General features: G+C 36.8%; 1 protein-coding gene and 1 long non-coding RNA gene across 7 annotated transcripts in view; one reads left to right on the top strand and one right to left on the bottom strand.

Annotated features, from left to right (window-relative positions):
* The window catches only part of LOC123786009 (uncharacterized), a 57958-nt gene extending 54075 nt beyond the window's left edge, over nt 1–3883 (bottom strand). For all 5 annotated transcript variants that reach the window (XR_015725209.1, XR_006777851.2, XR_006777854.2 and 2 more), the window contains exons 1-2: nt 3829–3883; nt 3191–3357 (exon numbers count right to left, since the gene is read on the bottom strand). This is a non-coding gene — a long non-coding RNA (uncharacterized LOC123786009). The remainder of the gene's footprint in view (nt 1–3190; nt 3358–3828) is intronic.
* Nucleotides 3884–3927: 44 nt separating this feature from the next.
* Nucleotides 3928–23749, top strand: C1D (C1D nuclear receptor corepressor). 2 transcript variants are annotated; one of them, XM_087863466.1, is made up of 6 exons: nt 3968–3994; nt 14755–14929; nt 18896–19042; nt 19815–19881; nt 20188–20243; nt 22886–23749. In XM_087863466.1, exons 3-6 carry the CDS (start codon nt 18905–18907, stop codon nt 23048–23050), a joined length of 426 nt encoding a protein of 141 aa, XP_087719592.1. In that variant the 5' UTR covers nt 3968–3994; nt 14755–14929; nt 18896–18904; the 3' UTR covers nt 23051–23749. The 2 variants fall into 2 exon arrangements, with proteins under 2 accessions (XP_045644086.1, XP_087719592.1); XM_045788130.2 differs by lacking the exon at nt 14755–14929 and having other exon boundaries at nt 3928–3994.
* The last annotated feature ends 238 nt before the right edge of the window (nt 23750–23987 follow it).

The following is a 23987-nucleotide window of genomic DNA, read 5'->3' as shown; positions in this document are numbered from 1 at the left end:
GCCCCAAATGGGTCTGGGCATACATGCAGGGATTTCCATCCCTTAGTACCTTATCTGAGCAAAACTTACTCTCCATCAGTCGGTCTCCTGAAAGATTGGAAGATGGAGTGGAGTGCAGGGAAGCTGAGCGGTAAAGCAGCCTCACTTGCTTATTTATTCTCAATATCCAGCGTGAGGAGTAGTGAGAGAGTGATTTAGCTACTTTTGGCTCAATGATTAAACGATGAGATTAATGAATGAGAACAAACTTCCAAATGCTGATGTGGACCAGTTCATAGTTGTTTTTTAATTCATGATATATGAAAGAAAGAAACAAAGATAGAAACAAAGCTTGCTATTGGAATTGCTAACATTAGTCTGACCTGCACTTTACTTTTCAAAATTGAGGGAGGGGATGGGGGTAGCAATGGGCAATATTCTGCACAGTAATATTTCGTACACATAGACCATAACCTGTGGTGATTATTTCATCCCAGGTCCTTAAAGGTTACAAACAAGACAAGAGTCTTGTAAACAAATCACCCATAAAGCTAAAGGGCTGAATTTCAGAGAAGGCTCTTCCTTTCTGGTCTCCCATCCATCATGCTTTTTTCCACTCCCTCTCTCCTCTTTTCCTCTTTCTTTCTTTTTTTTTTTTTTTTAAAGATTTTATTTATTTATTTGACAGCGATAGAGACAGCCAGCCAGAGAGGGAACACAAGCAGGGGGAGTGGGAGAGGAAGAAGCAGGCTCATAGCGGAAGAGCCTGATGTGGGGCTCGATCCCATAACGCCGGGATCACGCCCTGAGCCGAAGGCAGACGCTTAACCGCTGTGCCACCCAGGCGCCCCTTCCTCTTTCTTTTCTTTTTTCTTTCTCTCCCCCCTTCCTTCTTCTTTTTCTTTTGTATTTTAAATTTATAGACAAGTTGCAAAAATAATACAATGAACTCTCTCATATAATTCACCTAGATTCACCAATTATAAACCAAACACTTGGGGTGCCTGAGTTGCTCAGTCAGATAAGCTTCTGACTCTTGGTTTTGGCTCAGGTCACAACCTCATGGATCTTGAGATCAAGCCCTATGTTGGGCTCCGGGCTCAGTGGGGAGTCTGCTTGAAGATTCTCTCCCTCTAACCCCTCCCCCACTCCCTCTAATAAATGGATAAATCTTAAAAAAAAAACCACCTAGCCACATCTGATATCTCTCTTCACATATAATTACTATTATTATTATTAATATTTTTTCAGAATTATTTGAGAGTAAATTGCAGACAACATGGCCCTTTACCCCTAATCTAAATATTTTAGCATGCATCTCCTCGGAGCAAGAACATTCTCTAACATAATCACAGTGCAATTATCAAATACAAAAAACTTAACAGAGATTTAATACTATTATTCAATATAAAATCTATATTTAATTTCACCAACTGCCCCGATAATATTCTTTGTAGTATTTTTTTTTTCCTCATTGATTCGGGATCTGATCCAGGATCACACATTGCCTTTTGCTGTTGTGTCTCTCTAGTTTCTCAATCTAGGACAGTTTTTTTTTTAATCTTTAACATTTTTTTTTTTAAAGATTTTATTTATTTATTCGACAGAGATAGAGACAGCCAGCGAGAGAGGGAACACAAGCAGGGGGAGTGGGAGAGGAAGAAGCAGGCTCACAGTGGAGGAGCCTGATATGGGGCTCGATCCATAACGCTGGGATCACGCCCTGAGCCGAAGGCAGACGCCCAACCACTGTGCCACCCAGGCGCCCCTAATCTTTAACATTTTTAATCATTAACATAGAGCTATTTTTTTTCTTTTAAAGAATGTCCCTCACTTTGGGTGTGTTTGCTATTTCCTGACGGTCAGATTCAGATAATACCCTTTTGGCAGGAATAATACATTAAATGATTGTGTGGTCTTAGTGCATCGCAAAAAGAGACATGCAATGTCAGTTTTTAGCTATTGTAAAATTACCATTTTTACTTTTGTAATTCAAAAATAACCTATGATGAGGTGTTTTAAGGTGGCGCAAATGTCCTGTTCTCCATCAAACTTTCACCTAACAGTTTCAGCATCTACTGATGAATCTTACCTGAGTTTATTATTATTATGATGGCTGTAAAATGGTGATTTTCTTTTGTTATCATCCAGAAGAAAAAAAAATTATAATATTTTACTCTGATATTAATTGGGAGTCTGATTTTGCTATACATAATTTGAATACTAAGATTTAAGAAACTTCCTAAATTCAACATCAGAATTTTCTTTTTCTATCAACAATATAATTTTCTAATTTCCTTTTTTTAGCGATAATATTGTATAGTGATAATTCCGGTTACTAATAATTAATGTTTATTAAATGCTTACTCTGTGCTGGGCACTATGGAAAGCACTTATGGTGCCTCATTTGTCTCACAGTTATTATTAGCTCTATTTTCCCAATGAAAATACTAAGGATCAGGGAGATTAAATAACTTGCCTAGGGTCACATAGCTAGTTTGTCCTGAACAACTACTTTGCCATCATCCACCATCATTTGTACTGTGAAGTAATCAAATGGGAAGGAATTGATCTACTCTGGGAACGTGGTCAGTGCCTTTATCTTCCAGTTCCAAGGCCAGCTATATTGTTAAATATTGAGTCTCTCATTGCAGCTAAGAGCTGGCGTATTCACTAGCACTGAGGTGAATTCAGCCTCCTAATGTGAAACAGAGTAACAGAAACTGTGATGTAGCATAAGGCAGTGATTTTCAAATGCTATCAGGAGGCATTCCCCCCTCCCCAGTGACCAGACGTTTTGAATAACTTTTCTTCTTCTCCTCTCTATTCCCCCAACCCCGCCAGTTTTATTGAGATATAACCGACTTACAACACTGTATTAGTTTAAGGCATACAATATAATGATTTGATATATGTATATAAATCACATATAAAAAGTTACAAATGTAAAAATGATGCTTAATCCCCCTTGTCCTTAAAGAATATGGTCCAAGATCCAACACCCGCTCCCATGCCTGAAACTGCACGTAGTACTGAACCCTATATATGCTGTTTTCTCCTATATATACATTCCTATGATAAAGTTTAATTTGTAAATTAGGCACGCTAAGAGATTAGACACTAATAATAAAATAAAACAATTATAACAATATATTGTAATAAAAGCTATGTGAATATGGTCTCTCAAAATACCTTATTGTACTGTACTTACCCTTCTTTTTGTGATGACGAGATGGCAAAATGCCTGTGTGATGAGAAAAAGTGACATGAATGGTGCAGGCATCGTCACATGGTGTTAGGTGACTATTGACCTTCTAATAATTCATCAGAGGAAGGATTGAAGGATTGCGATTCCGGATTGAGGTTGACCTCAGGTAACTGAAACCAAGGAAAGTGAAACCATGGTAAGAGAAGACTACTGTACTACATTTCCAATGAACAGTTTCCCTCTCATATTCTGATTGTATTTATTAAAATATAATTTTATGTTTACCGAAACTAATAATGAAAAATCTGGACTTGTATTTTGCCCTTTTTTCATTTTTCAAGAAATTCATTTTTGCTGTGTTTTACAAAAATATCTTTGAGTGATGAATTGTAAAACTAAAGAACTTGTGCTTTCACCACAAATCATTTGGGAGTCCGCTCTAGACGGTTAATTTTGAGGCGGACATTGGGGGTGTAGTAAGAACCAGGAACCAGTTTAAGCAAGAATAAAAACCTGAACAAAGCTTTAGTAACTTTTTTTTTCTGGTTAAGTATGCCCGACTGGTACTCTGGTGGGGATCCGCAGAATACAAATCTAGTAAAAGGTACGCTTCTCGCCTCAACTCCCTCCGCAGGTCTGACCTGAGGCATTTGAGAGTAGAGGTCCTCGGAAAAGGAGACAGGGGGTGGGACGAGCCTCGTGAGGTTATCATCGAGCGCCGCCCGCGCCGCGGAGAGAGCCGGCGCCTCTTTGACGTCACCACCGCCCGACTGCTTTTCCAGGAGACAGGAGTAGAAGGCCAGCGAGGTATTATTCAAAGCTGGGGTTTGAGTTTTTCTCCTGTTTCTGGGAAAGTTCGCTTCTTCCGGGAGTCCGCCTTTTCATCCCCCTGCTGACTGAGAGGAGCGGGTTGGGCTGCGTAGCCTTAGCGAATGCGTTCCCTCTCATCCGAGCTTTGGGGGCAGCATTGTTGCAGGACCCCCGCTTAGGCTTGGCCTGCGGCTGCTTGCCGGCTTTGGCTAACCTTGGCCCCCCACCTCTCTCTCTCTCTTGGTCTGGCCTTTAGTTTTTTTCTCCTCAGCTCCTCTTCTTAAATATTGAGGTGGAGGAGAAATTAAATGACTTAACAATTTTCAGCTGCCGTCAAATCTTGTTTAGGGACTAAGGCCAAAGTGTAGGATGTGGGGGAATAACTTTACTATGTTATCACCGTTTATCTTTCACATACGGCCTGCCGCTGCAATATTAGCCCACCTGAGATGGTAGGATAATTTCGATTCAAAGGTGAAATCTGTAGTCGATAATCTCGACAAAGTTTTTCTTTATGTCTCAGGAAGGCTAGGTGCGATTCAAACTTCTGTTTAAATTGTCTTTAATGTCTTTCTGTGTGTTGACTGCAATTCAATTTTGTCTTGATAAAGATGTATATGTCCCGGTAATTAATCTCTTTGGATTGTCTGATAATATACTGAACCGAGAATTAACTGTACTTTGGCGTTGGATCTGAAAATGTTGGATCCGAAAATTCAGACAGTTCCTATTGAAATTCAGAGAACCGTTTGTGATTTATGGACATGTTAGAACTCTTTGTTTTGTTGAAAGATAAAATACTGAAGGTGTGAACAGTGGTTTTCCAAAATGCTACCGTATGTTATAGCTGCCTTCAAATAGTTAATGTTTAATGTATCACAGGTCAGAGATGATACAGTTTTTCATAAAACTGCTTTTGATTTTCAAATGGTTCTTTATATGTGTTATTTCAGCTACTGATTCCAAACAGTTACCCTTCAAGTATGGCTTTGAATAGTCCATATTGGATTAGGATATTTGGTTATTTTCACTTCAGTAAATTAACAACTATTACTACTAGCTAATGAATTGAGTGGTAACTGAGCCAAGCACTGTTGTAATAGCTTTACCAATATTATTCATTTAACTTTCACAATAGTCCCATATACTGTTATTATTTTAGAGATGAGAATATTGTAATAAGAAAATTCCATGGTTTTGGAAGGTAATTTTGCTGCTTCATATCTGTAATTTTGAAAATACTTTAAATTAAACATTAGCATTAAATAATAGAAGTAAATTAATTGTAATCTGATGTAATTATTCATCTAAATTTTGAGCAACCTTTATGTAATTTGTATCATTTTCTATTATCAGACTTTGGGATAAATTTGTTTTCTAGAGGTTAACACCTTCAAAAGGAAAAAGTATCTTTTCTCAGGGATTTTACTTTAAGTTTGAAGGAGAGTTATAGGTGGCATCAACATGGACTTTCTGCCAAAGGAGCAATATTATTGATAGCTTGTTGTATGTGTGTTTCACCATTATTTTCTAAGATAATACAGTGCAAAAAGGTCATTACGGTAATAGAATTCTGGCACGACATACATATGCAGATGTCTCAAAAAATTATAAATTGGATTTTTTCTGGCTTAGTTTATAATTGTATGTCACTCTACTTAGCATAGGAATGGAAATAGCCCTAGAAAGTACCTTATGGTATATTTTTCTTTTGGGTCTATGTGGTGACTTCCTAATATCTTTAAGTACAAACTCTAATCTGATATTAAGATTCTTCAGAATTTGTCCCCAGTTTACTTTCATTGGTTTTGAAGAGGTAACAAACAGTTACTAAGTACCTAATATGTGGCAAGACGTTATGTTAGTCATGTGCAGATGTAAATGTCATGCAACATAAATCTTTGAAAGAATAGCTTTGAAGGAATAGCATAGAGGATAAATAATCAGTAGAATGTTCTGGGCAGAGGAGTGTCATGATCTGATTTAGGTTTTTAACAGGATCACTCTGGCGGCTCTGTTAAGAACAGATTGTTGGAGAGTGTGGTAGGCAAAAGCCAGGAGACTGATTAGAAAGGTGTTGTAATAATTCACATGAGATTATAGTGGCTTCAAAGGGTGAAAAGAACTGAATATGGTGAGAGGCAGTTCAGTTTTGGATGTATTTTATAGGTAAAGTTAACACATTTGTTTATGGATTGAATGTGGTTTATAAGAGTGAGACAGTTGTCAGGGTTTGGGGCTTGAGCAACTTGAAAGGTGGAATTGCCATTAACTAAGAAGTTAAAAACTAGGGGAGGAGCAGGTGTGTGTGGGAAGATTAGGAGTTCAGTTATGACATGTTAGTCTGTTAGTCATCCAAGTGGAGATGTTGAGTCTACCAAGTCTGGAGTTCAGTGGGGGGGGGGGGGGGTTCACTGCTGGAAAAGAACATTTGGGAATTGTCAGTGAACAGATGGTACTTAAAATTGTGAGACTGGAGATAATCACCAAAGGAGTGAATGTAAACAGGAAAGAAAAGTAGTATAAGACCTGAATCTTTAGGCATTTTAGCCTTTATAGGCTTGGGGAGATGAAAAACTAGCAAAGGAGACAGAATAAATAGCTAGTGAGGGGCAAGGACAGTTTTGAGAGTCTGGTGTTGTAGAATTCAGGGCTGAGTAGTGTGTTCATTTTTGTCAAATGCAATGAATGAATGGATCAAGTAAAATGAGGTTTGCCACCTTTGGATTTATCAAGATACACAAGAAGAAGTATGATTGATGGATATATAATAACTAAGTCTGGAGAACCTTGGGAACAAAGAAGAGATGCTTTTTTTGGAAGGTGTGGGAGCCTTTATAGAGGGGGGCATTTGATGCTGGTTTAAAGAATTAATGTTTCACTAGGCTCAGAATATAGGGGATGGGGTGTGAGGATGGGGTATTCCAAGCAGAAGGAAAGGCATTACTTCTTTCCCTTCAAGGCCATACCTCCCAGTCAGTTGTTTTAAGGATGCTTTCACAAGTCCTTTCCTGGTCATTTCCTCATTCTGGATAATTATTCTTGCTCTAAGTCTGAAGAAATTCACAAAAGACACAAATTAATGCTAGTTATCCTCAACCAGGTACTCGCTCAGTTCCCTGACAATTCTTTTATTTATCCCTGCTCCTCCTAGCACATACTCTACAATGTCATGTAAGTGAATAACATTTACTGAGCATTTACTACATGACAGGCACTAAGGATTCATTTATTTAATAGATACTTATACGGCAACTATGACATGCTGCCATACTTGTAATAATGAGCAAAGACTTGCCCTGTACCAGGCTTACGGTCTAGTGTGGATGATGGACAATCATCAAATAATCACAGAAATATAAAATTACAACAATGACAGGGAGAAACCAGGACTCTCTGAGACTTACCTGGTGGATGTGACTTGATCTGAGTGATGAGGGATCTGGGTTAAGCAGACAAAAAAAATGGTGGTGATTGGGAGTCCTCACAATTCTAGGAATTCTAGGGAGAGAACAATGCCAGAGAGGCTTTTATACCATGAGAATAGGGAGAAAATGGCCTCATGGTGGCTAGGAAATTTATGTGTAGAGAAGGGAATCTATTCATATGGTTCTTTGAATATAGTAAAGCTAAAGAATATAGGTTTGATTTTAGCTGCTATGTTGGGGGAAATGACATCAGGCATATTTGGGAATAAATTAAAAAATTTCAGATAACTGAAAAATTTACATATTATCTGTAAAATATATAATTATTATAATTTTTATTTATTTTTTTAAAAATCATAATTCTAAGAGTATAACATAAAATGTACTCCCTTACATTCCTGTTTATTGGTTTCCCAGAAGTAGCCATAGTTAGCAGCTTCTTTTGTATCCTTTAGGAAATTTACATGTATATACAGGTATGCCTTCACACTCATGTATCTTTTTTCTTAAAAACAAATGGGTTGTATTATATGTCCTGTTCAGTTTTTGTTCACTTAATATATCCGAGTTTAGGAATCTGAGCTCCACTTTATACTTTTTCACTGCCCAGAGTATTTTATTGAATGGCTGTATCATAATTTATTTAACCAGTTCTTGTTAATGGGCATGTTGATGGTTCTCTGCTTTAAAGTTTCAGTATTTTAAAGAGGGTTACAGTAGATGTCTTTGAACATTATCTTGTGTGAAAATGTACTCTTTGGGAAGTATAATTGCTCAGAGAATTTGAACATGTAATTTTGAAGCATACTGCCATATTCCCACCCCCCCCCATACTCAGTTTGCACTCTAATTATTAGTGAATGAGAGACTGTTTTTCCTCACCTTTGCCCATATTAGATACTATCAGTCTTTTTAATTTTTGCTTGTTTGGCAGATGGAAAGTGACATCTTGTTTTAGTGACTTATATTTCTTTGATTATAAGACTGAGTAGCTTTATGTTTATTGGTCATCTGGATTTCCTTTATATGTGAGCTTCTGATTTTCTTTGTTCATTTTTCTTTTGGGTTGTAGATATTTTTGTTGTTAAGTTGATTTGTAGAGATTCGTTTTTTTTTTTGTTTGTTTGTTTTTTTTTTAAGATTTTATTTATTTATTTGACAGAGATAGAGACAGCCAGCGAGAGAGGGAACACAAGCAGGGGGAGTGGGAGAGGAAGAAGCAGGCTCATAGCGGAGGAGACTGATGTGGGGCTCGATCCCATAACGCTGGGATCACGCCCTGAGCCGAAGGCAGACGCTTAACCGCTGTGCCACCCAGGCGCCCCTGTAGAGATTCGTTTTTATCTGTCTTTGTGTTACAAACATTTTCCCTAGTTTTACATATGACTTTTGACTTGTGTTGGTTTATTTATTCATTACTGCACGCATACATTTTTAGGAGGGCCAGATAAAGTATAGGGCTTCAGGATTTTTTTAGAAGGAAATTTGTGACATTATTGAAATAATTAGACATTCTGGAATGTCAGCCTTTGTTGGAAATGTTAGTAATAAAACCTCATTTGAGGCCACAGGGTCTGTTTTGTTCTTATAAGCTTTTTTCAACAACTGTCACAGATCCTGTGAGCGCACCCATTAACCTAGCTTCCCTTTACCCCCAATTATATTTAGAATTGAAATGGGAGGTTATAGAGCTGCTTAAGTATTTCTAGACTGTACTTTCTATTAGGTGTTCCTCAGTTCATGAACTGAGTTATATTCTAAATGTTAGGTTTGTGAGTTAGGTATCTAATTTCACTATAGAAATAATGTGGATAGGTTATATTTTAAGAGATTTATTTATTTATTTTGAGAGAGAGAGCACGCGTGTATGAGCGCACAAGGTGGGGGGAGGGACAGAGAGAGAGAATCTTTCAAGCAGACTTCCCACTGAGTGAGGAGCCCAATGAGGGTATCGATCCCACAACCCTTGACATCATGACCTGAGCCGAAACCAAGAGTCAGACCTCAATCAACTGAGCCAACCAGGTGACCCTGTATGTAGTTTTTTTTTTTTTTTTTTTAAAGATTTTCTCTATTTACTTAGAGAGCACACAAGCAGGGGGAGGGGGAGAGGGAGAAGCAGACTCCCAGCTGAGCAGGGAGCACAATGTGGGGTTCAGTCCCAGGACCATGGAATCGTGACCTGAGCTGAAGGCAGACACTTAAACCAACTGAGCCACCTAGCCCTCCCCACCCCTCCCCTTTACATAGGTTCTTATCTCTATACTCAAAGTATAAGTAACTCATGAAGGCTATCTTTTTTTAAATTACAAATTCAAGATGTCCTGTAATTTTGCCCCTATGTATTTCAGTATGCATCCTTAAATGATATCATTATGTAACTATAATGCCATTATCATAGCTGAATTCTAATTTCATAGCAAAATTATCAATAATCTCAGTGTCATCTAACACCTGATCCATATTCAGATTTCTTTGTCTCAAAAATATTTTTTTATGCTTGATTTGAATCAAGATCCAAACAAAGTGTACATATTCCATTTGGTTGTTAGCTCTCCCAGATCTCCTTGATCTCTTCTTCCTCTACTTCTCCTCCCCTTTCTTAGTTTTTCGTCATCACATTTTTTGTTACAGAAACCAGGTCAGTTGTCCAGTGGAGTATTTCTCATATTAGATTTGTCTGTTTGCTTTCTTGTGGTGTTGGTTCTCTGTCCTCTGTATTTCCTGTAAAATGAAAGTTAGCTTTAAAGTCTCAATTAGATTCAGATTCAACTTTTTTTGGGAAGTTGGAAATGCTACAGAGATGGTACTGTGTACATCACATTGCTTTACATCAGGAGATTCATAATATGTTTGTGTCCTACTTTCAGTGATGTGAAGATTGATCCCTGGGCTTAAGTAGTGACAGTCTCACTCCTGTGTTGTAAACTTCCCCCTCACCCCTTTATCTGTCAGTGATTGTTGCTTGAATCTATAATTTCATTAGGGGTTGCAAAATGGTGATTTTTAAAAAAATTTGTTATTCCTTTACATTTGTTAGTTGGAATTTGAAGTCTAGTTTTATTGCTTGGGAACCTGATAATCAGGAATAACAAGACTATTTGGGGGGAAATTCTGTCAGAACAACTTATAATGCCAGGAATGTACCTTTTCTTGTTATATTCTGAGGTTAAAGGAGCGTGATGGTTTTTTTGATGTGACAGCTTGGCTAGGCTGCAGCGCCAGATATTCAGTCCAAAACCAATCTAGGTGTTGCTATAAAGGTATTTGTAGGTGTGATTAAAATCTACAAATTAGTTGACTTTGAGTTAGGGAGAATATTCTAGATAATCTGGATGGGTTTGATTCGATCAGTTGAAAGGCTTCAGAAGCAGAGCTGAGGCTTCCCTGACAAATAAGAAATTCCACCTGTGCCGGGGCGCCTGGGTAGCGCAGTCCTTAAAGCGTCTGCCTTCGGCTCAGGGCGTGATCCCGGCGTACCGGGATCGAGTCCCACATCAGGCTCCTCCGCTGTGAGCCTGCTTCTTCCTCTCCCACTCCCCCTGCTGTGTTCCCTCTCTCTCTGGCTGTCTCTCTGTCACATAAATAAATAAAATCTTTAAAAAAAAAAAAAAAAAAAAAGAAATTCCACCTGTGGACAGCAACTTCACTTGTAGCCAAGACTTCCTGTATGCTCTTCCTTGATGGCCTGCCCTGCAGATTTTGGAATTACTTAGCCAGCCCCCACAGTTGCTTAAAACAGTTTCTTGCAATAAATCTCTTCATATATCTCCTATTGGTTTCTTGCAATAAATGTCTTCAAATCTCCTGTTGGTTCTGCTGCTCTGGGTGAGCCCTGGCTGGTACCAGGAGCAACTCCCCTGATGTTGTTCTCTAACAAAATGGGGTGGGGAGTTGTGGTAAAGGACAGAGAACCTACATTGTTTACAGTGACCATATGATTTATTGCTCAAACTGGGACTTCTTTTTTTAGTTTTATTTTTTTAAAGATTTTGTTTATTTATTTGACAGAGAGAGAGGCAGCGAGAGAGGGAACACAAGCAGGGGGAGTGGGAGAGGAAGAAGCAGGCTTCCCGCTGAGCAGGGAGCCCCATGTGGAGCTCGATCCCAGAACTCTGGGATCATTACCTGAGCCAAAGGCTGATGCTTAATGACAGGCGCCCCCAAACTGGGACTTCTGAAAGAGAAGTGGGGAGCTGAGTGGATGGTCAATGGGAACAACAGACACAAACTGGGGTTGTCTTGGGCAGATTGAGACATATTCATTCTACATGTTAGCCGCTGGTAATAGAACATCAGTATGACACAGCCTCTTCAAGGAGCTTGTAGTCAAAGGGAAGTCAAGTACATCAACAGACAATACCAGATAGTGTTTTAAGTGACATCACAGCTTGTAGTTGTGTTTTTCAGAGAGAATGGGAGAGTGGCACTCAGAGAAGTCTTTACTGGCTGAAGCAAAACCTGATCTTAGTCCAAAGTTTGAACAAAGTTAAGTGGAAAGAGTGGTTAATATACAGAGAGCAATAGGTTAGGGTGAATGAGTGTGGCATATCTGGAAAACTGCCATCGTGGCTATAGCCATAGGATTGGAAGAGGGGAGCAATGAAAGATGAGGTTAGACAAGCAAGGGCCATGTCATAATAGGCCTGGTATTCATACTGAGGGGTTGGGGAGCTCTTGCAGGATTTTAAGCAGAGGTGTACCATGACTAGAGTATCTTTATAGAAAAATCATGTCTTACGCAACTAATGAATCATGGAACTTTACATCAAAAACCAGGGATGTACTGTATGGTGACTAACATAATATAATAAAAAAATATTAAAAAAATAAAGTCAGAAAAAAGAAAAATCATGTAACTTTCTAAAATTGAGAGTGGAAAAAAATTGACAGTTGGGAGACTACTCAGAGGCTCTTGAAATGATCTAGTCAGTGAGAGTGGAAGAAAGCTTGTGGTGTAAGGACATTGAGACCACATTGATGGGACTGACTGGATTTGGTCTCTGAGGAAGGGGTGAGGGATCACTCCCAGGTTCCTGATTGGATTGACCTTCCTGAAGTAATAGAATTGACGGCAGGAGGTAGGGGGATGATGGCTTCTCTTCTGTGTGTGATGCTGTGCACCCCTCTTTTTCTGCCTGTATTATGGTTTTCCTTACCAGTGAGAGGAGGGAGGGAGTGGCAATAACATCCTATGGGGATTACTAGGAAAGGTTCCCTCCATCTGCGCTTTAGTCTTTTTTTTTTTTTTTAAGATTTTATTTATTTATTTGACAGAGATAGAGACAGCCAGCGAGAGAGGGAACACAAGCAGGGGGAGTGGGAGAGGAAGAAGCAGGCTCATAGCGGAGGAGCCTGATGTGGGGCTTGATTCCATAACGCCTGGATCACGCCCTGAGCCAAAGGCAGATGCTTAACCGCTGTGCCACCCAGGCGCCCCTGCGCTTTAGTCTTAGCCAGAACTTAGGGATGGAAGGAGGCACATTCTCTCCTGCCCTCTCCCATCTCCACCGCTGGTACTTTAGAAGGAGCAGGTTGAAGGGCGAGAAATACCTATAGACCTTGAGAGAGGGTAAGGAGCAGAGGAGGTTGAGTTCTTTTCTTCTTTCCCTTCTTTGGACATTTTACCACGTACAACTTTGGGCAAGTTATTGACCCTCAGATAAATGAGTTAGTGTGTATAGAGTACTTAGAATAGTGCCTGGCTCATAGGCAATGATTTTCAACTGTTTGCTATTGCTGCTAATACCATACATTTCATGGCTTTGTCCTGGGATCTGAGTAGCAAAGGGAACAGAGGGAACTTTCTGTAGTTCTCTCCTTGTAGCTTTTCCTGTAGAAGGAACAAATATTTAGGAACTGTCTATATAAAATGTTAGAAGAAATCATATGAATTGGAGGAAATTATTGGTAATAGAAGAACCATTATTTTGTAGTCTGTCTTGCCTTTATTTTTTTTAGTTAGGAAAAAGGCAAATGGTTCAGTTCATATTTAATGATGGTAATTATTCTTACTGCTTTGCTTTCAGTGTTCACCCTAACCCATTTTAACAATAAATAACTACTTGTTTATTGGGGCTTAGGGACCAGGAATAATTTGCAGGAAAAATCCCCGTCATGATTCTGGGGAGGAAAAATATTCTCAAGTAGAAAAATTGGATGAAAAAAATAAAGGCCTTACCGTGTCTTTTATATTTGCAGTATTTGTTAAAAGCCAAAATACATTGTTAAAATATGCCTTTATTTGAATTTCATGTTCTTTGTTCTTTATTACAATTTTAGTACATGCTTTTTGAAATAACAAAATTTAGGGGTGCCTGGGCGACTCAGTCAGTTAAGCCTTTGACTCTTGATTTCTGCTCCGGTCATGATCTCAGGGTTGTGAGATCGAGCCCCACTTTGGCTCAGTCCTGGGCATGGAGGCTGCTTAAAATTCTCTTACTCTTTCTTCCCCCATCCCCTGCTAGCGCACGCATGCTGGCTCTCTTAAAAAAAAGAATCATGAAGAATGAAGAGTTAAAAAAAATGAGTCTGCTTTGATCCTCTGCGCTAATCCCTGCTCCTTCTCAGAGAGAATGTCTCTCTTTTGTATATCTCTTTCTATACCTTTTTCTACATATCTTCATATATATAGGCCTTTAAAAACAAATGGCATATGTTAGATACATATTGTTTTATATAAAATGTCCTATGAATTTTTTCACCACTTCTCATTGTATATTACTACATAAACATTTACTTATTTGTTTTTAATACTCTTGGAGATATGTGCTATAATTCATTTAACTGTTTACCTATTGATGAATATTTAGATTAGTCTTTCCAATATTATGTTAGAGGTTTTTCATTCAGCAAATGTTTATCGACTGTCAGGCGTGCTACTGAACAAAACATAAAAATTTCTGCTCTCATGTGGTTACATTCTTTTGGAGGTGGCCAGACAGTAAATGAATAAAATAAATATGTCACGCTACTAAACACTGAGGTAGAGAAGGAGATAGAGCCCTGGAAGTTAGGAAGGTGCATTTTAACCAAGGGTGGTCAGGAAAAGATTACCTATAGGTGATGTTTGAGTAGAGATCTGGTGAAGGTGAAGTAATGAACTCTGAAGCACTTGGTGCTGGAGAATCATTCTAGGAAGGGAAGAAGTATAAAGGTCCTGAGGTAGGAGCATGCCCAATGAGAAAGGGAAGAGCAGTGAGGCCATTATGGCTGGAGTGGAATGAGCAAGAAGAGATGGAGTGGGAGGAGATGAGGGCACAGAGGAGGTAGCAGAGGGAGTCAGGGCTTTTTAAAAATTTTTTTATTTTTTATTTATTAATTTTACAGGGAGAGTGAGAGAGAGATGAGAAGGCACACACAGAGACAGAAGCAGACTTCCCTCTGAGTAGGGAGCTCAATGCGGGGCTCAATCCCAGGACCCTGGGATCAGGACCTGAGCTGAAGACAGACACTTAACCGACTGAGCCACCCAGGCGCCCAAGTCAGGGCTTTTTAAACCATTGTAAGGATTTTGTCTTTTATTGAATCAAGTGTGGTAAGCCTTTGGAAATTTCCAAGGAGGGTTATGGTATAATCTGACTTAGACTTGGAATGATCACTCTGCTTTCTTGATAATAAACTGTCAGAATGGAAACAAGGAGCCCTTTAGGAGGCTAGTGCAAAAATCGGGGCAAGATGCGGTGATGGCTTATACTGGCTTGGACCAGGGTGGTAGCAATAGCGGTGGTCTGGGACATGGTTGGATTCAAAGTATGTCTTAAAAGATGGGGTGAGAGAGAGGAGTGAAGCACCATTCTATAATTTTAGGTCTGAACATTTGGAAAGGTGGAGTTGGAAAGATTATAGCAGGCAAGATTTTGGTTTGGGCACATTGCATTTTAGAATCTATTAACATCCAACCAGAGGTATTGAGTAAGCGGTTGGAAACATGATTTGGAGTTCAGTGGGGAGGTCAGAGTTGGAGATAAAGACTTGGGAGTAATCAGTATATTAATGCAATTTGAAGTCCTGAGCTCACCTAGGGAGTAAATTAGAGGGGAAAAAAGGATCAAGGACAGCCTGTGAGCATATCAAGGATAAGAGGCTGAGGATATGAAAAGGATGCAGCAAAGGAGACCAAGAAAGCAGCTGAGAGGGGCGCCTGGGTGGCATAGCTGTTAAGCGTCTGCCTTCGGCTCAGGGCGTGATCCCGGCGTTATGGGATCGAGCCCCACATCAGGCTCTTCCGCTATGAGCCTGCTTCTTCCTCTCCCACTCCCCCTGCTTGTGTTCCCTCTCTCGCTGGCTGTCTCTCTCTCTGTCAAATAAATAAATAAAATCTTAAAAAAAAAAAAAAAGAAAGAAAGCAGCCGTGAGGTAGGGAAACCAAGAAAATGTGATGCCCTAGAAACTAAAGGAAGGGAGTGAACCATGTCAAGTGATGAGAACTGAGAATTGACCATAGGATTTAACAGTGTGACTGTGTGAGTGACCTTGACAAGAGCAATTTTGAGTGAGAAGGAGGGGACCTGACTGTAGCCGATTTAGGAAAGACTGGAAGGAGAGGAATTGGGACTGTTAGTATAGGCACTTCTTTCAAGGGCTGGAAAATGGGGTTTTAGCTGGACGGGATAGGAAGTCAAGATGTTTCTTTTGTTGCCAAAGATGGAGAAATAAAATGTGGTAAGCTTATGGTTAATGATAGAGCAGGGGGAAAAACTGATGCAAGAGAACGTGGGAAAGATTGAGAGAAGCATTCAAGGTGTCCATTTTAATAAATTTGCATGTATGTATACAAGGATTTCTATGAGCTAGATTCTTAAGACTTCTTGAGTCAAAGGGTATCTACATTTAAAAAAATCTATACCAATTTATATTCCACCTTCATTGTATACCCTGGCCAACATTGAACTTTGCTCATCTTTAATATTATTGCCATTCTGATGGGAGATGTCTGTATTATTTTAATTTGTAGGAATTCTCTATATAATCTAACTAATTCTTTATTATATTTTGGCAAATGTTTTCTCCCAGGCTGTTTCTTGCCTTTTAACTTTGCTTATGGTATACTTTTACCATGTAGATTTTTTTTTTTTTTCAGTTTTTATGTAGTTAAGTCTGTCAGTCATTTCCTTTTGTAGCATTTGGGTTTCATTTGGATTATATAAATATTTTAATAATCTTTTAATATGTTTATACATTTACCTTTTTAATTCCTCTGGAGTTTATTTTTGTGTGTTATGAAATAGGTATCTCAGTTTTTCATCTTTTTCTGTGTTCTTAAACAGTTAAATACTATAAGAATTAACTGTTTCTTAATGGTTTGAAAGAAATTACCTGTATCTTCTAGACTCGGAGCCTTTTTGGAGGGTAGATCTTTGAGCTTAAAATTTTTTTTTCTGTGGTTAATCTAATTGGTTTACATACTTCTTTTGAAGTTAATTTTGAAAATTGATTCCCCCACCCTGAGCACCTCATTCTTTTCATCCAGATTTTCAAATTTATTGGCCTAAAATTCTGCATAAGGAGAAGAAACACTGTTTTCTCTGTATTGCAGTGTATCCCTTGTACTTATACCATTATCTGGGCAGCAGCTGCTAGAGCCTTCCAGGATCTAGAGATTTTGGTTTAGCTGTTTTCAGCCCTCATGGCCCAGTTCTTAGTGCCCTTCATCTTGGAGTTCTTCATGCATTCACCTTCTCTTTTGTTTGTGGGGGATTGCAGGCTCCTTAGCTCTCTTTCCTATCACCCTGATCCCATTTGCTCTTTAGCTTCCAAAAATTTGTGCTGTTGAGGTCTGCTGATGGATACATGCTGTTCTGGGTTTCCAACATTACTATGGACTTATTTTTGGATTTCTTATGCCATTTTGGAAAGATTTTGGGAGGGATGGGAGGCAAATACATATTTTTAGTTAGTTTTTTTTTTTTTAAGATTTTATTTTTTATTTATTTGAAGAGATAGAGACAGCCAGCAAGAGAGGGAACAGAAGCAGGGGGAGTGGGAGAGGAAGAAGCAGGCTCATAGCGGAGGAGCCTGATGTGGGGCTCGATCCCAGACCGCCAGGATCACACCCTGAGCCGAAGGCAGATGCCCAACCACTGCGCCACCCAGGCGCCCCTAGTTAGCTTTTTGAAATAGGAAGTCACAATTCCTTCTTGTGTGGTTTTCTTTTATCAGAGTCCTTTGTTCAATTGCTGGTTGCACAGTAGTTAGATAGTAACTCTATATAGTAGACTCTAGTAGTGATAGTCAGATGGACTTCACTTTTTTTTTTTTTAAATGAAACCAGATGTCTCAGGAGAATGTAGTTGTTGAATAAAAATGCTGATACACTGTCACTAAATATTCCAATAGTACTTTTTAAAGTTAAGAGACATAGTCATAACATTTAGAATTATAAGGGACTTTACAGATCATTAGACCAACTTCCTTATTTTATGGATGAAATATTTGAGACCCAGAGACTTTCAGTGATTTATCATTGGTGACAAAGTCAGTGATCAAGCAAGACAGAAAGCCCAAGTCTCTTAACTTCAATTCTACTGTGCGTTGCTATTTTACACATTCTTGGTTGTTCTACTTAGCTTTGTGATGAAAGAGGTATTTTCAGCTAATATATATTTTTTAAACCTATGGATGCTACATATGGCTTAGAATTGCTTCTGAAAATTTGGTCTTAGATATCATATTAAATATGTTAGTGTGGATTTTGGTTTTTCTCACATAGATATGTATTATGATATAAATGTGAATTTTAAAAGAATGGGCTGTCAAGATATACTCTAGCCTAAATGAAAATCATATCATTTATTTCTCCCAAGTTTCCTCTTTTCTGCTGGTAGACTATATGTGATTTATGGACTCTCTGAATTTGTTATTTATATTTTAAAGAGGGTTAAAGAATATATATAAATGTAAATACAGGCTTAAAAATTATTTTAGTAATAAGTAGTCATAAGCTATTTCAGACCTAGATTTTCTAATTTTTTAGTTTAATGTACCATGCTGCTAGATCAACACCGAAATTTAGAAGGGCTAAAATATATAAGTTTTTCAAAGAAAGAGCTTATTATTTTTTCAGCAAGCATAAGGGATAGGCTATACTCATCATACTTTCATAGCTTCACTTGGTCTTTAACTTCAACGGGTTTTTTTTTTTTTTTTGAAGTTTTGAAAACGTGGGATTTTGATTATTGATAATCCATGTTTGGCCTTTTGTTCTTGAAAGGCATTGAGGCTCTGATAGGTATAGCATTAGTGGACTTGGGTGGGTTCTCTTCTCCTCCTACCACCTCAAACAATTTGAGGAGAGGAAGATTGAATGTAGTTGCTCTGGAATTATATTTTAAGAAGATTTGTTTAGTTGTCTTCAGGTTTTAACTCTTAGTACTTTTTAAATACATGATATAACCTATTGATTTTGTTTTTGTATACTGAAGAGCAATCTCTGTCTCCCATGAATTCTAAGAATTTAATTTTTTTCCAGTTGGTCATAATGGCAGGTGAAGAAATTAATGAAGATTATCCAGTAGAAATTCATGAGTATTTATCAACATTTGAGAATTCCATTGGTGCTGTGGATGAGATGCTGAAGACCATGATGTCTGTTTCTAGAAATGAGTTGTTGCAGAAGGTATTTTAAAAATGTAATTTCTAAAAATGTAATTCTTAAAACAGAGTGCTATGTTATGAAAACATATAGAAGTGGATGTAGATTAATGACATGTGCTCCTTTTCCCCTTAATTTCAATTTTATAAGTGTTTGGGTATTTTTAGGGGGTAAAAACAAAACAGAATTCCAACCTTAGGAAATACTTCCTAACTATATATTTATTTTGACTTGGTTTTGAGAAAAAAGGAGCACTCACAACGTTCTTTTTGACAGACTCTATCTTTGACCTTTTAAATATTACAATGATGTTATCAGGGTTTCTGGAAACCCTATACGACAAAAAGAGTAAATTGACTTTGACAGTCTAAAACAAATCTCATTATGTTTCTTCTGTCTTTGGTATTGCCTAAGCATTTTAGCCTGCCTCTTATACATAAATGCATCATGTACAATGTTTATATTGATAAATTACTTTTGACGTACAAAATCCAGATCGTAACTCCTAAAATTAAAATAATGGAAAAGAATTTTTCTTAGATTATACACATTCCTTGTTTAACTAAAGATGATACCATGAAGTGAAAATTTATGGACAAAAATGACTGGTTAACAGAAGTTTTTCTTTTTGCAAATTATTTGAAGATAATTTGGTTATTGGATTATAGGAAATGAAAGAAACATCTCTTTAATACATTATATTTGGTGAAAGTTTAAAATAATGTGATGGTGCTCAAAATTTGTATGTATTTCTTTTTTCTTTTCTCTCTCTCTCTCTTTTTTTTTTTGTTAATAGTTGGACCCGCTTGAACAAGCCAAAGTGGATTTAGTTTCTGCTTACACATTAAATTCAATGTTTTGGGGTATGTATATTAGTTTGGAGTTAATTAGCAAATTATTTATTGTGTCAAAGGTGATTTATTTTTTAAACGCTAACACTTTATATACAGTTATACTTTACGGCAATTTTAATAGATATATATTTCTTTATATCAGGTTACCAGATATCCATGAGGCACATAAAAATTTAATATTACATAGAGGTTGAATAATTTAAGATTTAGTTAATCATTTTTTGTGACATTTCTTTTTTGTAACTAGAGTTTCTTTAATTAATGCTCTTAATTAATATATATGCCATTTTATTCCATGAAATCTTTGTCTTGTAGTTTATTTGGCAACTCAGGGAGTTAATCCTAAGGAACATCCAGTAAAGCAGGAATTGGTAAGATTGCAGTGACTTTCTTTTTGTTTGACTGTCTGTTGTGGTATTCCTGAAGTCAGAGTTACAGGACCTTTATCATACTAGTTAGGGAGAACAAAATTATTTAGAGTTCAAATTATGAAAGTGAGCCAGATTTCATCATGTCTTTTCCTTACCTTTGTCAGAGAAATGGTGTTCCATATATTACATAAATCTCTGGATGGGAAAATGTTACAATTCAAGTAATTATTTATATCTTCCATATTATTTTTTCTATAAATTCTTGAAATCCTGTTCATCTCTACAACTGCCTTTTTTTTTTTCTCTTTTAAACTCTTACACAATTCTTAAAAGTATATTCTAGTTGATTTACTAGCAAAGACGGGAAAGTTTCTCCTCCACCTTTTCAATTCTTCCATTAATTCATTTTCTCAGCAGTAAAGAATCCAGTTCAGCAACAAAGCTAAAAGCTTTTTTGGCACCAGTTGTATGTGTACTGTCCAGTAATTCTGCATTAGTGACATATTTACAACCTGTAATAAATCTTCTGGGTTTGTCTTTGTATTCCATTTAGATGTATAAGTACAGTATATAAGGTCTAGTATCTTGGAGTTTTTGCTGACTTCAAAAATTAAATCATTTAATATGAAAGAAAAAATTAGAAATCTAACTTATGGTTACCTTCTTGACTTGGGTTTATGAATAAGAATATTAATAAATTTATTTTTTGTGTTTATAAAATATAAGGTAAATATGTGAAATACACTTGACACTGTATTATAATTCTCAAGTCTTATGGTGGTTGATATGTGTGTTATTTACAACTTAGTAGAAAACTTGGTCATTTATTTATAAAAAAATGAGTAAACCCAGATATCTTGTCTTCATTTTATAAATATATGGACTAAGGCAATGTCTTTTAAAGTTCTTCGGGGAAAAACAAATTTATTTTTAAGTACAGAAATTGTGAAAAATACTTAAAGCAAAAATGTAAAACAATATGAGGCACAGATCTTGATTTGACCAGTGATACTGACTTTAAAATCTTAAGAAGTGTGCCCTGTATCATCTGTTTTCAACTTTCTGTATGGACTTTACATTTATAAGGTTTCTCATTTTTCCTTTAACACAAAGTTATTTGTAGTGTCTTAATACTTAATTCTGTCATTGGAAACGGATAAAATCATCATCTGTCTTTTTTCTGTGTCAGAACCCACTTTATGGAGGAGTACATTCATATTCTAGACGATGGTTGGCACATAAAAAGCATACATAAACCCATTCCCCTTTTCTGACCTTGTGACAGACATCATTAATTGATCACAGAGTTAGTGTGTGAGAGGAAACCTATTTGTCATATGTATCATGAATGGGGAAAGGCTTTGAAAATAGTCAGTTTATTTATTCAACAAATAATTGAGTGCCTACTGGAAGCCAGGCATTATATCCAAGTGAGATGATTCCTCTGTGAATAAAGCTGATAAATACTACTACCTTTGTGGCAGATGCCAGACTCTAATGGAGGGAGACAAGCAATTAACATAAACAAATAATAAATATATAGATACATAGTATGTTAGAAAGTTATGGGGGAAAAAAGTAGTGTAGGATGAGGGAAATTGAAGTACTTGAGTAGGATTGCCATTTTAAATTCTAAAGGTAGGGCCTATTAACAAGGTTAACATTTGAGCGAACTGGAAGGGAGAAAGGGAATGGCTGTGTGGAAATTTGAGGAAGATCATTCCAAGCAAGGCTGGGGTGGGTGTGTGTTGGGAGGATTTGGGCTTTTACTCTAAGGGAAGTAGAGAGCCATGAGAGGATTTTGAGAGAGTTGTCAGCCTTTCACAATTAAAAAATTCTTGGGGTCTACATTTTTCTGAGTATATTTCTATAACTATTTTGATTATTTTAATGAAACTTTCTTTTTATCAGTGATCAATCATTTACTATGCTATTTTACGGCTCTCATCCCCTTTATTTCTCTAGTGAAAGTATAGAATAGCCCTTTATTCTGATTAATGGTCTCAGAAGATTTGAAGTGGTATGGCAACCTATTGTGTTCCTCACCTTGTAAAGTCTGATTAGAACTGTATATTTCATTAGAAAGTATCATGTGCTTATCAATCAAAACTATGAAATTGAACAAAAATCTTGTATTTTCATTTTGCTTATTTTAATTTTGACACTAGAAGGTAAAATAAAAAAATAGTTAAGTACTACTTCTTCCATTTCCTGTTTAGAAAAGTTTCAAGAGAGTTTAATTTGTATGTTGCATACGAGTATATGAGAGCTCTATTTTAGATTATATACTTCAGATACATAAGAGTTATTATGTGAATTTAGGTTAATGTAAAATTAAGAAATGTATAACCACATGTAAACAATTGAGTGTTTATCTCTGTAGTGATGTCTTAGTCTAGTTCCTCCCCTTTTGAAACACTCCAAATACTTCTGAAATGACTTTTTAATGTCTATTCCCCCCAGAGTATGAACTCCAGGAGAGCATGGAGCATGTTTATCCTATTCACTTGCACTTACTAGCACCACTCAATAGGCAATGAATACATATCTGTTGAATTTAACTGAGGTATAGTATAATAAAACTTAGTGGTGGTGAACAGCTGAGTAAATCTATGGCCTTTTTTTTTTTTTCTATCTTTAAGGAAAGAATCAGAGTGTACATGAACAGAGTCAAAGAAATAACAGACAAGAAAAAGGCTGGCAAGCTGGATAGAGGTGCAGCTTCAAGATTTGTGAAAAATGCCCTTTGGGAACCAAAACCTAAAAATGCATCCAAAGTTGCCAATAAAGGAAAAAGTAAAAATTAACCCTTTGGTTTTGATGTACACATATGGAAAAAGTACATCATCTTTATTGTTTTCCACAAAATAGATGGTTGTATGACAATGCAAGGTTTAAATGTATTCACTATTGAATTCATATATAAAATTTACATTTTAAATTTGTAATGCTAAATATTCTTTTCCCTAGAAAGATTAAGTTATCTTTATTGATTTTCCTATAGAGCGTGATGAGGTTTTTAATATTGTGATATATTTTATATTTATAGTTTATCATCTCTCTTGACAAGACTCTTATTTCCTTATATAGGTCAACCTTTCAAGTACCATTTTATAAGCAACGAGGAAATTTAAGTTAAATGTTCTTTGTAAACATTTGTCTGTTTTAAATGAATAATGACTTTATGAAGTATGCTATCTGAAGGCTAAAGTTATAAATACATCTGTTTTCACTATATAAATGAAATGACTTAAATGCCCATTTTTTTTCTATGTAGCTACTTTATCATGTTTTCATGATTTTGGGAATTACTGCTTTTTTGATATTTGAAGTGTGAAATTAAAACTTTAAGGTTATATTTTAATTCTTGGCAATTTGCCTCTATGTCCCATTTGAGGTAAAATATATTCTCATTAGCTTTAGATGGAAAATGAGGCTGTATATTGATGGCTGAATTTTGGCATGATGGCGATACCCTATCAATAAAGGACTGTAAAGGTTGTATAGCTGACTGTTTATTTTTCTCTTTTGTGTAAATTTGCCCTTGAAATTAGGAAGATACGTTTTAGAAATCATTAGGAATAGAGAAATTCATGAGTTTTTGTTGCTTATGCATTGTGCCCATAGATCTCTTGGTCTCCTTTTTTTCAGATTTTTTGATTACATGTTTTTGAGGTGATACCAAGTACATACAGGTATTTTGAATCAACGTTCTATGTTTATATAATGCCACACTTAAGGAGA

The sequence above is a fragment of the Ursus americanus genome, chromosome 7, assembly GCF_024610735.1.
Source record: "Ursus americanus isolate L20-20 chromosome 7, mUrsAme1.1.p, whole genome shotgun sequence".
In the NCBI taxonomy this organism is placed as follows: domain Eukaryota; kingdom Metazoa; phylum Chordata; class Mammalia; order Carnivora; family Ursidae; genus Ursus; species Ursus americanus.
This window is presented reverse-complemented; position numbering and strand designations above follow the sequence as displayed.

What these genes read in the sequence shown, in the direction of transcription:
- C1D (XM_045788130.2), top strand. Translation starts at nt 18,905, where the DNA reads ATGGCAGGTGAAGAAATTAATGAAGATTATCCAGTAGAAATTCATGAG. An exon ending in GAAATGAGTTGTTGCAGAAG is followed by an intron (nt 19,043 to 19,814) that starts GTATTTTAAAAA and finishes TTTTGTTAATAG; the next exon opens with TTGGACCCGCTTGAACAAGC. An exon ending in ATTAAATTCAATGTTTTGGG is followed by an intron (nt 19,882 to 20,187) that starts GTATGTATATTA and finishes TTTGTCTTGTAG; the next exon opens with TTTATTTGGCAACTCAGGGA.